General features: G+C 40.4%; 2 protein-coding genes across 2 annotated transcripts; both read left to right on the top strand.

Annotated features, from left to right (window-relative positions):
* Positions 1–194: 194 nt before the first annotated feature.
* On the top strand, positions 195–7699 carry thumpd3 (THUMP domain containing 3). The gene is made up of 10 exons (XM_079186110.1): positions 195–226; positions 630–969; positions 1082–1159; positions 1234–1677; positions 2333–2463; positions 4031–4100; positions 4413–4528; positions 4639–4743; positions 4959–5082; positions 7158–7699. Exons 2-10 carry the CDS (start codon positions 724–726, stop codon positions 7347–7349), a joined length of 1506 nt encoding a protein of 501 aa, XP_079042236.1. The 5' UTR covers positions 195–226; positions 630–723; the 3' UTR covers positions 7350–7699.
* A 993-nt stretch (positions 7700–8692) lies between these two features.
* On the top strand, positions 8693–16193 carry LOC306694346 (prostacyclin synthase-like). The gene is made up of 10 exons (XM_079157149.1): positions 8693–8797; positions 9445–9568; positions 10419–10594; positions 11164–11307; positions 11788–11915; positions 12582–12763; positions 14749–14902; positions 15111–15292; positions 15651–15802; positions 15937–16193. Exons 1-10 carry the CDS (start codon positions 8730–8732, stop codon positions 16085–16087), a joined length of 1461 nt encoding a protein of 486 aa, XP_079013275.1. The 5' UTR covers positions 8693–8729; the 3' UTR covers positions 16088–16193.
* The last annotated feature ends 432 nt before the right edge of the window (positions 16194–16625 follow it).

Here is a 16625-nt window from a genome sequence, read left to right as displayed (position 1 = left end):
AATTATGAAAAAAAATCAATAACTCGAATGTCTAACTTAACTACTGCTGTAATTTGATATTTAATTGTTTTGTTTTTTTTGTCACGTAATTTTAAAATGTATTTAACAATTTAGATACTGAAAAATATTAATTAAAAATAAGATTTTATTTTGTAGGATATCCGCCGGAAGTCCTGGTGTTGTTGCTGCTGAGTGAAAACGTATATTGTCGCCTCGTGTTTGACAGGTTGGTTTGACTCCAGTTAGCAAGTTTAATATAATTAACTCTTAAACTAGTTTCATTTGCGGCTACAGTTCAACCGGGGCCGATCACATAAACACGTGCCGTGATGCTTAAAAGAAAAGCCGTATCTGTGGCTAACGTTAGCTTGTTTCTTAGTCGTAACAACTTTTTAGCACCTCAAAGCTAACATTAGCCAGCTAAGTTAACCCCGGTAGCATTGCTACTCCAGCAATAACGTTACAGGTTTATTTACTCTATTTAATTCTACCGTATTCTATGCTAACGTATGACTGATACGAGTACACAATATGTCTTTATAACACGTTGCTCTCTTGCAAATGACTCATGTCTGCAAAATGTGCAGTATTAACAGTTTGAATACCCCCTCCCTCTATTCCCCTCCCAGGGTTACATGTGAGCCTCTGAGCTTGGCACCAGCTGGGTTACATATCCTCAGTTTATACCTCTGAGTCTGGTGAGGTGCAGCCCACAAATACAGCATGTCCTCCCAGGAAGGTGGGGCTGCAGAGCCGGGCCCTAACACAGTGGGACCATCTACCTCTTCCTCTACTAACAATGACGCTATCACCGGGGACGTCATCACTGTCACCATTGGAGCAACCGTGCCTACAGGATTTGAGCTCACTGCTGCAGAAGAGGTCAAGGAGAAAATTGGGGTTGATGCACGAATCAGCAAAGATCGTGGTCGCATCTACTTTCCAATAACCACTGACGAGCTTTTCCAGGTAGGAAACCTAAAATCAATGCATGCCTTTTTCCTCCAAGGTGTTTAATTTTCCTGGGTGAACATAAAACCTCCGTCTAAAATGTTTGTCTGTCCGTTCTTTGACTCTCTAGGTCCATCTTCTGAAGTCTGTGGACAACCTGTTTGTTGTGGTTGAGGAATATCATCTTTACCCATTCAAAGAATCAAAGGTAACATAAAACCAGCATTATTCTGTTATAGCTGATATTTATTGTCAGGGGAAATAAACACTGTGTTTGTGCAGGAGGAGACATTGATGGAGATGATGCAGCTTGCAACCACCCTCCCCTGGACTAATGCCTTAGAGGTTTGGAAACAAAACGGCACCCTAAAAAAGAGGAAAGGCTACCGGAAAGGAGGAAATGGCACCAAAGTAAAATCTAATCGCGAGGCCACTGATGCAACTGTCGCAACTGTCGCTGACGCTGAGCAGCAAGAGCTACCTCAGGCGGAGTCTGCTGCTGAAAGCCAGACGAAGGCAGAGAGCCCGGCTGAGGTGGAGGCGGAGACCAGCGCACAGGACTCCGAAGAGGCAGAACCCGAGGCCAAAGTCATCAAGTTTCGTGTGACGTGCAACAGGGCTGGTGATAAACACAGCTTTACCTCTAACGAGGCAGCCAGAGACTTTGGTGGGGCTGTGCAAGAATTTTTCCAGTGGAAAGCTGACATGACAAAGTTTGACATAGAGGTAGGCGTCCTTGTTCAGACGGGACCAATGCAAAGTGAATACATTCATCACACGGGCCAAGACAAACCCCTGCCGGTGCAGATGGATTTGCGAGGCATGATCTAATGTTTAGTTTGAGGAGTAACAAAAAGAAAAAAATAACAACTCTGTTGAGTAACATATTCCGAGAACATGAGCTGTTCAGATGTGAAAAGGTGAAATATGCGTCATTGTATTATATGATGGAGGTGATGTGCTTTTAATTAGTTTTAAAAAGTGTTTTCAACGTGATAACATGTTGTGGCCATCTACATTTTGTAGGAAAGTCTTTTAATTCTTGGCAGCAGTTGCCAGTTGTGTGTAACTTGACTACTAACACTGCAGTTTGTTCACAGACTAAATTCAGTTTTAGTGCCTATTCTGGGTGAGCTGATATTTAAATGCAGTGTTCAGGTAGATGTAGAAATAATTAGTAAATTCTAAATGTTTGCTTTGTGCTTGCACCTTTCAGTTTACTAAATAGACACGAATATTAGGCTGCTAAAGCAACACTTAATCTACATCAAAATAGTTACTTTTCCTGATGATTGTTTCAGCTCCATAGAATATATAAATGTGTGCGTGGTTACATTGATTATTGCTTTCTAATCATGCACTGTGTGTTCCCGAACTGTAGGTGTTACTAAACATACACAACGACGAGGTGGTGATCGGCATTGCACTCACAGAGGAGAGTCTTCACAGGAGAAACATCAGTCACTTTGGACCCACCACTCTGCGGTCCACCTTGTGTTACGGCATGCTCAGGTAAGACTACAACACGGTTTGAGCTCTGTTTTTGAATGTCACGGGGAGGTAGTAAGGTTCTTGTTAAGATGTATATAATTTAAATAAGGTATACAAAAATTCTAATCGGCTGATGATTTTGGTTCACTTAATGAAGGTTGTGTTTAGTCATAAAGACATTCGTGATGACCGGTGAAATCAACTTGGGACATCTGCCAATGTTACAGAGGAAGAGTTGGTGACAAAAGTACTGCAAGCTGCACCCGCAGACTCTCACCTACAGTTACAGCAGATCTCATTGTGATTGCCTACTTCCATTCACACAAATAGACACGCATGAAGAAAATAGTGCTAACAGACAAAGACTAGGGGCACACAGACTACATTCCCATCAGCAGGAGAGTGAATAATGCAACAATCCTTCCATCTGATGGTCGACATGACTCAGTGCTTGCCCTGACTGAGTGCAGGCCGCTCCAACACTATCATACTGGCCAAGAACAACTCTTCTCTGGAGATAAAGTTGCAAGTCACAACTTAGTGTTGATTTTAAGGCGTAACAAAATACTGTAGACAATCAACACCGCTGCTAAGCAACATGTTTTCTAAAGATTAGCACATAAATAAACAGTATGTGACAAGTTAAAATGCATTCTTTTGAAACACCAATTTGTCCAAACGATTTAGTACGCCGAAAACAGAGTAGCACTTGTGGTTCATTTAAGTCCACATTACCTCTTAGATGAGAGGCTGAATAAGATTGTTGACCGTGTTCAATGCCTTTAATCATTTCAGGCATCGTGGAGGAAGGACATGATGGTTTGTATTTATGAGTCGTCACTTTAATAGACACACGCAAGTGGTGTATTATCTGTTTAAAGTTGAATATGCAAATCACTGTTAATAGGTCATGCTGCAGTTACTGTTTCTTCAGAGGTACATTCAGTATATGAGCCAAAAATAAATAATAATAATTGGTCATTACACAGAAACACCTTTTGTGCACATTCCAGATGAGTACAAATGAATGTAAATGTAATATAAATGAATGAGAGCAAAGAAATACAAATCACGACAATGTAATGCAGTGCTAACCAAAGAACTATAAATATGTGATGAAATTCAAGCGTTTTAACATTTAGCCATTCTACTTGTTCCATTTTGTATTTGTTCTAGTAAAGCGGTGAATGCTTCAGATACAGATAATGTTGAGGGAGGAAAGGTGCAGTTGGGTTTGATGATGTCATAGGGTAGTATTTCTCAGTAATTGAACAATTTTATGAGAGTCGTGTTTAGCGTTTCTGTTGGTGCGAATTGCGTTCGATCTGCTGTCAATGACTGTATTTCTCACTTTGCAATAAAAGTCAGTAAAATCAAGTGAAAGCAGTCTTTACATATTCTAGTGTTAAGACAGCATGAGGGGTGAGTAGAAATGTATGTGTAACGTAAATCTGCAGTTAATCTAATGATTTAGAGCAGCAGAACTGGTGGATGCTATATTGACATGTATGAGAATATAAAACGAGTCCATATGATAATAAAACCTATCATGTTGCAAAACTAATCCTACTCTATTGTCTGTTGACAGGCTTTGTAAACCTGAGGCATCAGATATAATACTTGATCCAATGTGCGGGACTGGAGCTATACCATTGGAGGTGAGACTTGCTGTACCTGAACGACTATTGTGTGCTAAAAATAGTGCTCAAAATCGACACCGTGTGTTATTAAACCGCTCTCACATTCTACAGTACAGTGTCATATGCCCAGCACCTCACACTGCGAAACGCATCATTACTGCACCACTGCTACTGATCAAGTCTTCTGATGACCCACAAAGAATTAATTTCATGAGCGAACTACAGACTGAAGACTTCAAGTGTCAAATGATCAGAGTGTGTACTGATGAATACACACTTTTTCTTGTGTGTTTTATCAAATAAAATGTGTATTTTGCTTTTCTTCACCAGGGGGCCATTGAATTTAACAGCTCATTCTACCTTGCCGGTGACAACAATGACATGGCCGTTAACCGCACAGTGAATAATATATGGCACATCCAGAAACGGAGGGCAGACAAGGGCAGGTGAGAGGCTGCACAGCTGGACATCTCATGAGGAGGTAGTTTTAATTTGCAATTTTGTGTAGTTGATCGTCATAATGATTTAAAATCCCCTTTTGGCTCATTTCAAACAGTGTATCTGGATTGCCCATCGACACGGTGCAGTGGGATCTTTGCAATTTACCCCTAAGGACTGGCTCTGTGGACATTGTCATCACTGACATGCCCTTTGGGAAGAGGTACCATAATAACAGCGGTGTACAGTACATGGCTGATTAAATAGTATGTAGAAATGATGCTGAATAAGTCAATGTTTTGAATACTTAGGTACCACGGCCTAAGCTGACTCTAGCATAACCACGGTGCTTTAACTGTTTGAAAATTTAATTTTGAAATATCTTTCAGCACTTTCACCCCAACTATGAGTTAAAATCTTTCTGTTGTCTTCCTGAAGAATGGGCTCAAGGAAGAATAACTGGGACCTGTACCCCTCCTGTCTGAGAGAAATGGCCCGAGTGTGCACACCAGGCACAGGGAAGGCTGTCTTGTTGACACAGGACAAGAAGTGTTTTACCAAGGTAACCTTACACTCAAGCAGATAACCGGGTTTCCAGCTAAGACGTTGATGAAAATTTTCCAAGCAAATAAGATTGCGTTACATTGGAACTTTCAAATAAGTCGCAGTGCAACAAGTCCTGTCCTGCCAACGACTTCCTGATAGTTTGATCGCTTAATCAAAATGTTAATTTGGCTGCATGCCTGTTGCATGCAGCAAACTGCCGTATACAAATACAACAACTGCCTTTACCAGTAGCCTTTTATTCATAAAGCAGCACCTAACTCACACCAATAAACAAATAACGACCTTAAAGTCCTGAAACCTTAGACAACACAGAAATGTGAAAGTGGGTGCATCAACAAAAACTGAGGCAATATAGTTCATATTGTCACTAGTTGCATCATTTTGTAAACATGATTAGTCCTCGGGAGTCGACAACATTACACTGGGATGTGAACCGGTAGATGGACCTGCTCAGCAGTACGGCACATCGCGCCCTCTGATGCTCCGCCATCTGTGTTGATTAGACGCGTGTTCTGTATACAGTAAGACAATACACAATTTAAATACCATGTTCCACCCAAAAACAACTTTGTTTTTATCTCCACCCTTGTATTAGCAATAGTTCTGCTTTCTCCACACATCAGTGAGTTTGAGATGAAGGCGTGTCAAGATTACTAACTAAATAGTACACTGTGTGTACAAGTATAAAACCTGTTGTCATGAAAGTAATTCGGAGAACAATTCATTTAAACAAAGTTGCTTTTTTGTAAAGTTCCCAGCCAGTAGTGGACATCTTGTAAGCCTCACTAACTGACTGATCACAGTCTCTTGTTGCTCTTTTGATACCAGATCAGAACAGGATATTCTATGTGTGTATCGATGAATTAAATATGTTTTATTGCATTTACAAACTTTACCAACAGATGAAATAGTGGGTGCCAAAATGTGGAACATCCTTTGCTATGAACACAGCAGAAATGAATGGCTTTGAAGTGGAACACACACTGACCATATGATGGTGTAATGTTTCATCATTTCTCAGTAGTCAGGATGGGCCGAACCAGGGAGGGAATAAACGCGCCGCTCTTAGCAAGTATAACGTAACGACGTCATAGTGACGTAAAACAAGGATCACTTTTGTTGTTATTAATTCCTGCAGTTAAACTTGCTGTACATTTCTCCCTGATTTACATTTATGGTGAAACTGCTGAAAAAGTGTCCCGATACACCATTTTCCCAAACTGTTACAAAGAGTTTTGCTCATCAAAGCAATCCTGTCACATCTGTATAAGTGTTTAATGTGCATTAAGACCACTCTACCTGTCAACAATATACTGTAAGCACATCTCTTAAGGTAGTTGGAGTTTTTGCTCTGTAACCAGTCATGCCTCGTGAGACTGAACATCTGTTGTTTACACCTCATGACACATACCTATAGGGCATTTTAGTAAAGTAAGCTGTCCAGTGTATTATGTCATGAACATCTGTTATCGCCATGCTAGCGGCTCTCTGAGGCTGTTCTCAGACACGACAATAATGATAAACAGGTCTAATGTTCATCATGCATGAAAGAATGTTACAATCAGCCGAGTAAAATGGTAAATCAGATGAAGAAAGTGTGCTGTGAAAACCTTTTGACCTACAAATGGGGTCATGGGTCGCACAAATGTTAGTAAATGATGCGTTTACTGTTGACTTTAGTGGTATATGGGCTTTCCCAGATTTGGTCAAACTCAAATAAAGGATATTATTGTGAAGTGGAAGGGACCAGTGTTGGTTTTAGTTTCTTCTACCACAATCCATCAGTTCATCATTTTTAAATGCCAGTATTTTTTTTTTTATGTTTATGCAGCTCCCCATCAAGTTTAAACATCTTAATGTGGTACTCTACTTAAAAGCCTGTGCAGAATCAATTTACCCTCTCTAAATAATCCTCCCACAGTTTGAAGGATGCAGGTTTAACTCCGCTAAGTCTGAGTCATGGAAAAAGACTTGAACCAGCTGTATTTGTCCAAGCTCAGAGTTCTTGTTTTATACAAAACAAATGTCTCATTTGATAGTTTGCCCTCATGAGATTGATGTCTTCCCCAGGCTATCTCGAGGATGGGAGGACTGTGGAGGAGGCTGCACACTGTTTGGGTCAATGTCGGGGGTTTACATGCTGGAGTCTACCTCCTCAAGCGGACCGGGGCCGTGTTTGGCCAAACTCCGGAGGATATCCATGAATCAAGAGGGACGGTTAATGCTCAGGGGGATGAGAAGGGCGACAAGGAGCTCTCTTAATTCACTTCCTGCGTTTAAGTTCTGAGTTTATATTTGAGGCCATGTAGGATCAACATTATTTATATTCTCTTTAATAATTCACTTTTTTTTTTGTTCATTCAGGTTCTCTTAGCAGCTTTTGTGAATCATTTTTTTTGTATTTCTCATTTTGGATTAAAAAGTTTAATTAATGTGATAAATGGCTAACTGGAAAGAGAACATATATTTTCATGTTCAGCAGCAGTTGCTTAGTTCTCTCTCTGTTTGACTGAGGCAGTTCATTTGTCACATTGCTGTTCAGAAACCTGCTGAAAATGGTTTCCGTGTACTCCTCAGACCCGCTGCATCCACTTTACAGGAACTGCACATTGCCATATTGTTCTGATTAATAAAGATTCAAACAAATTTACAGCTGATGTAAATATTCATTCCATCATACATACATGTTGTCTGACAGCGATACATTTACAACAAAGAAGGTACAGGAAAGGGTACCATTATTATTAATGTTGGCATTATCATGTGTTATGATTACTATTATTTTAGATATTACAGAGAAGACAGTAGGTGAAAGCCTCACACAATGAGCCCGTCCTTTAGGTCTACCTGCGAGCCAGCACATCTCTAGAACCTGTTTTTTTCCTTCTTTCCTCCATATATGACGTGCTGACCTGAACACACAACAGGACGGGACACGTCATGATACACGTCATGATATTTGATATTAAGCCAAAAGGGAAGTAGGGTAATTACTTACAGTAATAACTTGCGGTGTGCGTGAACATTTGCATGTAGGGTTATACTTCCTTTAGCCTTTCAGTAAACCATTGCCTAAATGAACAACTTTTCCCAAACAGGGAGAATACGATTCTAATCAGTTATGGCTAATGCAAATTTAAAAAAATAAACCGCCATGAAACTGTTGAACAAAGACGGACACGGGTTTTGCGGTGAATTTGATGTATTTTAATCGGGTCTTGATAATGAACTATAACATGGGACAATAATGCCATGTTTTAAATATGTAAACCGAATTTATAGCCTATTATTGGTAGTTTGAGCACGAACATTTTTTCAAAGTCAGGCAGATATAAGGTGGTGACACTTCATGGTCACCACCTAATATATTCTGGTACGGGAACAAAGCAGCCCGTAGAACGTACGTCAAGAAGAATTCAATTAATATCCTTTTATTTTCTTGTGTCAAATCAAAGTCAACGTGCCATGGCTACCGTCATGGTGTCAGCGAGTAGGCCTACACCCAACTATATCTGAGTTGGATGAGCAGTCTGCAGATGATGACAGAGGCACAACACTGACGTAATTGTGAGCTCATAAAAGCCATGTGAGAGCTGTGGAGACTTCAGAGACTCTGCGCAGCGAGGAACGTAAACACACAAGATGATCTGGACCATTTTTCTGCTTGGCCAAGCTGTCCTACTTTATTTTATTCTCACACACAGATCGAGGTGAGCTCCTGTTTGATTCACTTGTATTGCCCTGTGTACATGTTGTAAATACTGTAATATTTGCCACAACAAGGGAACGCTGCGTAAATACTCCCTTTGCCACCGAACCGGTTGGGCTCTTGTCAATTATTTTCTCGTAATAACTGCTGTCAATTTTGAAGTAAATTCATGGATGACTTAAAATCCATTTGAGGCTACGTCTCGGGATTGTATCGCTAGTAACATTGTGATTTACTGTATTCGTTTAACAGGTTCATTCACCAGCCTGAGGAATGTGGTTCAACTACAGCGTTAATGTGTCTCTTTCGTGAAGCGCTACTGGTTTTTGTTTTCCTTGAAAGCAATTACAAATTACAATAGCAATCGGATTTTTTTTAAACTAACCTATTGTTGAGTTGAGCTTTACCTCTAAACCCATCATCTCATAATACAACTTAATAATACACACAGACTGCACTCACACAACATACTGTTATATCAAAGGATATGCCTGTGTCCAATGAGATAGAATCACTGTGTTGTTTAGTTGTGACCCCACCTTTAAAACGGTCATGTCAGTAAAGATAAAGTGCCAAATAAACTGATGAGCATCAAATACGCAATCAGTTTAACTTTTCTTGTTAACTTTTCTCTCTTTTCTTTCTTAGATCCAAGAGCGATCCCCCTCTAGATAAAGGAGTCATCCCATGGTTAGGCCATGCACTTGAGTTTGGAAAAGATGCTTTCAAGTTCTTAAACCGAATGAAGCTGAAACACGGGGACATTTTCACTGTGAGTAGAAGAAAACCTAAAGATGTTGCACATTCATTGGTCTCCTCTGTAGATACTTAAATGTTCATTTGTTATGAGTACTTTTGAGGACTTCATATTTGTGTAAAAGTTTAGCTTTAAAGTCCTTAATAAACTGCTCAGAAAAAAAATGGAAATTTACAATTCCCAATTCAAGATAATGTGATAGATCAGCTACTAAATGGACTTTGAAGTCAGATTGTTTTGTCAACTGTTTCCAAAATTGTATGACTTTCTGATGATATATTATTTTCATTATTATTATCAAATGCTTGGTCGTCAGTTTTAATGCAAAGTTTAGAGGAGAAAAGTGAAGTCATGGGCAGTGAATTAGAGAAATCTGACTTTTGTGCTTGTTTTTATCTTACGAATCTAATCTGGAAGAGTTTAAACGTACCTGTCCGAATATTACTGTCGAATACTTTTTAAAGAATGAACAATGTTGATATTCATGTAACAGCATGTTACCGATACAGTAACATGATATCAGGATATGCTTGACTTGATCCTGAAACAAAATACAAAGTTTGATGTAAGTGGTACTATCAAATTATTTTCTAAGAAATGTGATCCCAAGTTTATTTACATATTCTTTAAAGAGTAAAAGAATATTGCATTTCAACAGATATCAAATAAACTAGGGTGAATATGATTCGCTTATAAACTGACAACACAGTTAAGATATAAGAGACATAAAACTATTGTGGTATAAGATAGTATAACTGTGTTTACTGCATTTTATAAAACAGTTAAGCACTCAGAAATGCTTGCAGAGAGAGTTATAGCTGTTTATATCTCATACGTTTCTCACTTTGGCTCTGATGATGTACAGGTGCGTGTTGCTGGACGTTATGTGACGGTGCTGCTGGATCCGCACTCGTACGACACAGTCATCAATGACTCCGACTCCCTGGACTTTACTCGCTATGCAAAGGTGCTCATGGAGAGGATCTTCAACCTGCGGCTCCCACATCACCAGCCGGCTAAAGCCAATGCGTTGATGAAGAAGTATGCCCTTATTAGTCTATACTCCATACTGAAAGCTTGTAGTGTATGTTTTCAATTTCATTTCATATAAATGTAGAAGCGAAAATAGTTTGTGGAAATACTCCCACTCGAATCTCGTGAATAGTATGGCTGTGGATATATTTGAAAAACACCCTTCCTATTTTAGGAAATCTATTTTTAGGACTTCTTGTTTTGCTATTGCTCAGACACCTGTTTTAATAAAATACTGGCACACATCACAGAAAGGAGGGAAAACCCAAACACGTGATGCAATCTTACTCGTTATAAGGATCAGCGTTTGGGCACACTGCCTTCTTTCGGTTGCATCTGAGTTATACGTGTGCAGTTTTCCCCTCTTTTCTTTGCTCATCATGCTACCACTTGACCCAAATTTGCTAAAAATAAAACCTAAGTTATATTACCTTAGGTAATGTAAAGCAGCCAAGCCAAGAAGTAGCTTTGATGTGTGTCAACACCATGTCATCAGTGTGATACGATTACAGGATTATACTCCCATCGTACAGCAGTTAACCTTCTTACTTCTTCACCACCACGTTTTGTGTCCGCAGGCACTTCCTGGGAATGAATTTTGCCGCCCTGAACAGCACCATGAGCAGACACCTGCAGGCCTCGCTGAAAGCTGAGATGACTCAGAACCAGAAAGACTGGAAAGAGGAGGGACTGTTTGACTTTTCTTACAGCTTACTCTTCAAGTACGTACTCCCCCCCCCCTCCCACACACGCACACACACACACACACGCACTCACACTCCTAACTATGTTAAAAGAAGCATTCATGTCAAAAGCTTTCATATAAACAGTTTACACACCAGTCATTACTCTGTTTGTAAACACAGCAAGAAAAATGTAGGCTGACTCTTTCACACAAATGTTCGAGGTCACCTTTCCGGTCGAACCTTTTCGCAGAGCGGATGTGAATCCAAATGTAGCTGTCTTTCATGATGTTGAATATATCACGAGCAAACAAAGAGGAGAGCAGTTATCTGGAATGTGAAACAGTATATGGGGCTAATGTTTCCTGTGACATGGCGACATCCCGCAGAAGGACATGCTGCACCTTGTGTGGAAAAATACCAGTTGAAAGGGGATCGCTTCTGTCTCTTTCAAACGGGAAAAACTGTGGGGGCTGGTTATCTTTCCATCAAGGCAAAACTAATCTCCTTTCTCTACAGGGCGGGGTACCTGACGCTGTTTGGAGGAGAACAGAACAACAACAGCACAGACCCTTCGAGTGTCTATGAAGAGTACAAGAAGTTTGATGGTCTCCTAACCAAAATGGCGAGGGGCACACTAAAGCCAGGTAACGACTCTCACTATAAAATGCTTCAAAACTTCTCGTGCCCACTGATATTCTTCATGAGTTTATCAGACGTTTCAGTCAGGCAGCCTGAAAGCATTGTGACGTATTGAATGACGAAACAGTTCTGCCTGTGCCTGCGGCACATCGTGCGTAGATTTGGATCATCAGCATTACAGGTCAAGAGTCAGGAGAAGGCGTGATCTGTGTTTTCCCTATTTACATTTGTTACCAACGTGCTCTGACATCATTGATGGATGCTCCCTGAGATTTGTTTTGCAGTTGCCATGACGAGTTTCACTTACTCAGTTGATTACAAAGCGTCTAGTAGCATTTTAAGAAAAAACTCCCAATTCATCATCAAAGTCTTTTACAGACTGTGATGTTTCTTGTACTATTAGCTCACTGAATACACATTATTTTCATCTGGCCTCATTATTCATTGTGTGCTGTATCATTAAATTTCATTTGTTCCTCCCATACTTCACGGGAAAGTCAGCCAATTACAATACTATGCACGCCTCCTCCAGTGCTGCTTGTCTTACCTGAAATAATGTTCCTCTGCACAATGATATCTTATGTATCTGTGCTTTGCTTCACATTGAGTTCAACTGGTTCTGCCTGTGACTCACTCGATGATTTATGTGTGATGTTTATCTTGTGTGACAGAGGAGAAGAGGACGGCCCAGAGTGTTCGGCAGAGGCTGTGGGAGCTTCTGGCTCCAGCGGGTCTGACTGAGGACTCGGGGTCGAGCCCTTGGCTCCACGACTACAGGCGGCTCCTGCAGGAGGAGGGGGCCGATGAAGAGACGCAGAAGAAAGCTGTGCTGATGCAACTTTGGGCCACGCAGGTGAGTTAGACGTCAGAAGAAGCATTCTTTGTATGCAAAGCAAGAATTTCAGATGATAGATTATCTATAGATTAGGAAAGTCGTCTGCTTGGATTAACGTTGTGCAACTGAGTCTCTGTGGTGTCCCTAGTGTCGTGAAGTAGATTTGCTCAAGTTGCACCGTTTGAGGTACTTCACATGACTATTTCAATTTTCTTTTTACTCCACCACTTTTACATGACAGCTGCAGTTACTGGGTACTTTGCAGATGCAAATTTTAACTAAATCAAAATGACAGGCATATAAAATAAAAATAAAAAACATTGATAAAGAATGAGTGTAGTTGGAGTAGCTCATCCAGAGAGAGCAGAGCAGATGCGCGCTGCAGCTGATGATAAACGACATTAAAAAGTACTAATAAAAAGCACCTGTAACATCAGGGCTTATTTAGAAGGGCTTTCGCTGGAGCCAGTGTTTCGTTAGTGTCCGTTCTGGGCTGCTGTAGAAACATGGCGGTACAAGATGGCGGACGACCCGCTCCCTACATAGATATAAATGGCTTTTTCTAAGCTAAGGAAACCACAACGATTCTTAGTTTTGGATTGTTGTGCACTGATTAAAACATAGTTATGAATTTTATATTCAATATCTGCCAATAAACACCCCTATATGTTACGCACTGTTCCTTTAAGTAAAAAGTCTGTGTAGGCCTACTTCTTCCACCTCGGTGCAGTACTCGTACTCAGCACACGGGTGTGCTGTTCACTTCTGCTCTCACAGCAGTTATTCTGCCTTTGATTGGGAAAACCATGAAAGCTCTCCAGGAACAAAATATAGACGATTGTAATGGAGCACAATGTTTCAATGTGATGGACTTCAAAAGGCTGAATCTTGTCAAGACTATTTATTGCGTCAATAAAAGGGAAATGAACTTAAATGATTGTTTTCACAGTCACTACATTACTCACACTTTACAGTGTTTCCCCATAGATCGATTTGAACTGGTCTAGACTTCTTACTCACACAGTCTTGCCTACAGCCCTGCTGGAGGGGTTTATTGCATCAACGGCATTAATCAGACGTTTACATCAACATTTGACTTACGCTGCAGGCTGCTTACTCATCCTTTTCTTTGCACTTGTCACCGTTGTTCATTTCCATTTGATTACAAGTTTTGAGTCATAACTTTTCGTAGTCACGGAGTCACTGTTTACATTTCCCTAAAAGTTTAGCAAGAGCATTTAACATGTGTTTTCATGGCATACAGAGGATCTCTTGGACAGTTATTGCGGTAATGACAAACAGTATTGTAATCACAGTCAATATAGTATTATTAAGTTTAAACATTATTATTTAGAAGCTGTCCCACACTCAGGTCTGTGATACATCTGCCAAAAGTTTGGATAATGTCTTGTTCTTGTGACGCATATTTTACAAGTTCTATCATCAGCAATGTGTTTATGTATTTTAAAGTAAGCGTTCATTACACTTTGTGGTGCATTTGCAGTGACTTAAGAGGCAATTCTATGGTAATAGATTCACTGTGTTAAATTTCCACTCTTGGGTCTACTCTTGGCAAATAGCGCCTCAGTTGGCTGTACAACTAAATAGCTTCATAGCTTGTCCTTCCTTTGGACGCAGACGGATGGCAGCGGACCTCAGGTTTCCAATGGCTTTCCTTATTAAGTAAACCATTACTGCACTTTGCCAGTAGTGAGACTACCCAGAGCATGGCTGCTCTCATCCCAGACACACAAAAGGAAGCTGTTCTTTTTTTTTTTTACCTCGCCAGCATTTAAGATTAATTCAACCTTTTTATTTAATTGAAGTAAACTTTTATTGAAATATATGCTTTGTTGCAACTCTAACATATGTGAGCAGTATGGTTGTCTTCTGACGTTCTCATTTGCTATTAACAAATAACCACCTGCGCCGTCACTATGCAACGCCAGAGTGAGAGAGACAACCTTATCATTGTCTTCATGAGAGTCTCTGTTTGTTTTCAGGGTAATGTTGGTCCTGCTGCATTTTGGCTCTTGGGCTACTTATTGACAAATCCTGAAGCTCTGGCAGCGGTGAAAAGGGAGTTCAGCGGGATCTCAACGATGGAAACCTCAGAGACCTCATCGCTGGACAGACCTGTGGACACACCTGTGTTTGGTGAGGGCTTGATCCCAGCTTCTTTAACAGCTTCTTTGTCAGTAAGATGAGGTGGAAACTAAAGTCTGCATTCACATTTCAAGAAATCTTGAATATTACACATCATGTACATATATAGTGCAGAAAAATAAGAGAAATCTTGCAAATGAGGGCAAAAGCTGCTGCTCTTTTGCTGTTATTAACAACATTTCTTTCTGCCCCTCTCCAGATAGCGTCTTGGAAGAGACACTTAGACTCACTGCTGCCCCCTTCATTACCAGAGAGGTGGTGCAGGAAAAGTGCCTCCACATGGCTGATGGCCAAGAGTACCTGCTACGGAAAGGAGACAGGGTTTGTTTGTTCCCCTTCAACAGCCCTCAAATGGACCCTGAGATTCACCACGAGCCACAGGTTTGTTTTCCTGTCCTGCCAGCAGTAGTAGTAGTAATTGTCTTTGTGACTAGTTGGAGGCAGACTTAGATGTAATTAGCGTAGTTGTTTATGTTTGGTGCAATTGACGCCTACACAAAGCTGGCCCTGTGTTACTAAGTGAGAGGTCAAACCCAGTGGACCATTGAGGGATTAGCTGAGCACGGGAACAGAAACACGGCTAATAGGCGTGGGAAGGACTTTGCAGTTAGGCTGCATTAAGTAACTCTTGTCCACTCGAGCTTAGACAAACAAACAGACATTAAACTGTTTGATTAAGCTAAGTTTCATGAATACATTTTCTAATTGCTTGCATCTCTAAATGTGTTTTCTTTTCCAGAAATACAAGTACGATCGGTTCCTGAATCAGGATGGATCAGTGAAGAGAGATTTTTATAAAGGAGGGAGGCTGCTGAAATATTACACCATGCCATGGGGCGCAGGGACCAATGGCTGTGTGGGAAAGCAGTTTGCCATCAATACAATCAGACAGTGAGTGTCCTAGAATTAGTGCACCACGTAACTTTACAATCGGTCAAGGCCTCAAAATGTTCTACACTGGAGGAGTTTGTTATATTTTGGTTTGAATTTTCTAATTTCATGTTTCATCTGTGTTTACTCTTCAGGTTTGTTTACATGGTGTTGACGAACTATGATTTGGAGCTGTGTGACCCAAATGCTGAAATGCCAGAGGTAAATGCCAGTCGTTATGGATTTGGGATGCTACAACCGGAGGGGGACTTGCTTGTCCGATACAAACCTAGGAATACAAACTAGGTGTTTAAAAACAAGCAACTACACATGTCAGTTATGCACGTTTCAACACATGCACATTGTTTATAGTGTCAATATGTCAATATGTATTCTATATTTATATTATAGTATGTCATTATTTTGTTATTTATCAATAAATGTAAGAAAATACATTGTGTATAATATTGTGTTGTCAAGTTTTTGAAGAGTATTTGGGTAAATAAATTGGTGAGTCCATTACAGTCATAAAAACATTTGTCCTGCACCCCACATTAATATTTAGTGAGTCAAACTAATAATAAAACGATGACATTTGTCTTCACAAGGTGGCAATTTTAGGAGCTGTAAGAAGTTCAGCTTTGGAGGACGGTTTCGTTTGTTAAATACAGAGCATGAGCGTAATGAGCGGACTGCCTGTACTGTAAACAGAGCCGGCCACACATCTGTCACACTGACACATGCCTGCTGTTTGCACAGTGAAGCTGAGTGGAAAGTTTAGATTTATATGTCGTTTGGAAGGAAACTGATCACTTACTAGAAGAAGCAGATCATTGGGCCACAG

The sequence above is a fragment of the Pholis gunnellus genome, assembly GCF_910591455.1.
Source record: "Pholis gunnellus genome assembly, chromosome: 3".
Taxonomy (NCBI): Eukaryota; Metazoa; Chordata; class Actinopteri; order Perciformes; family Pholidae; genus Pholis; species Pholis gunnellus.
Note: the sequence above shows the minus strand (reverse complement) of the source record. Positions and strands in the feature narration are given on the sequence as shown.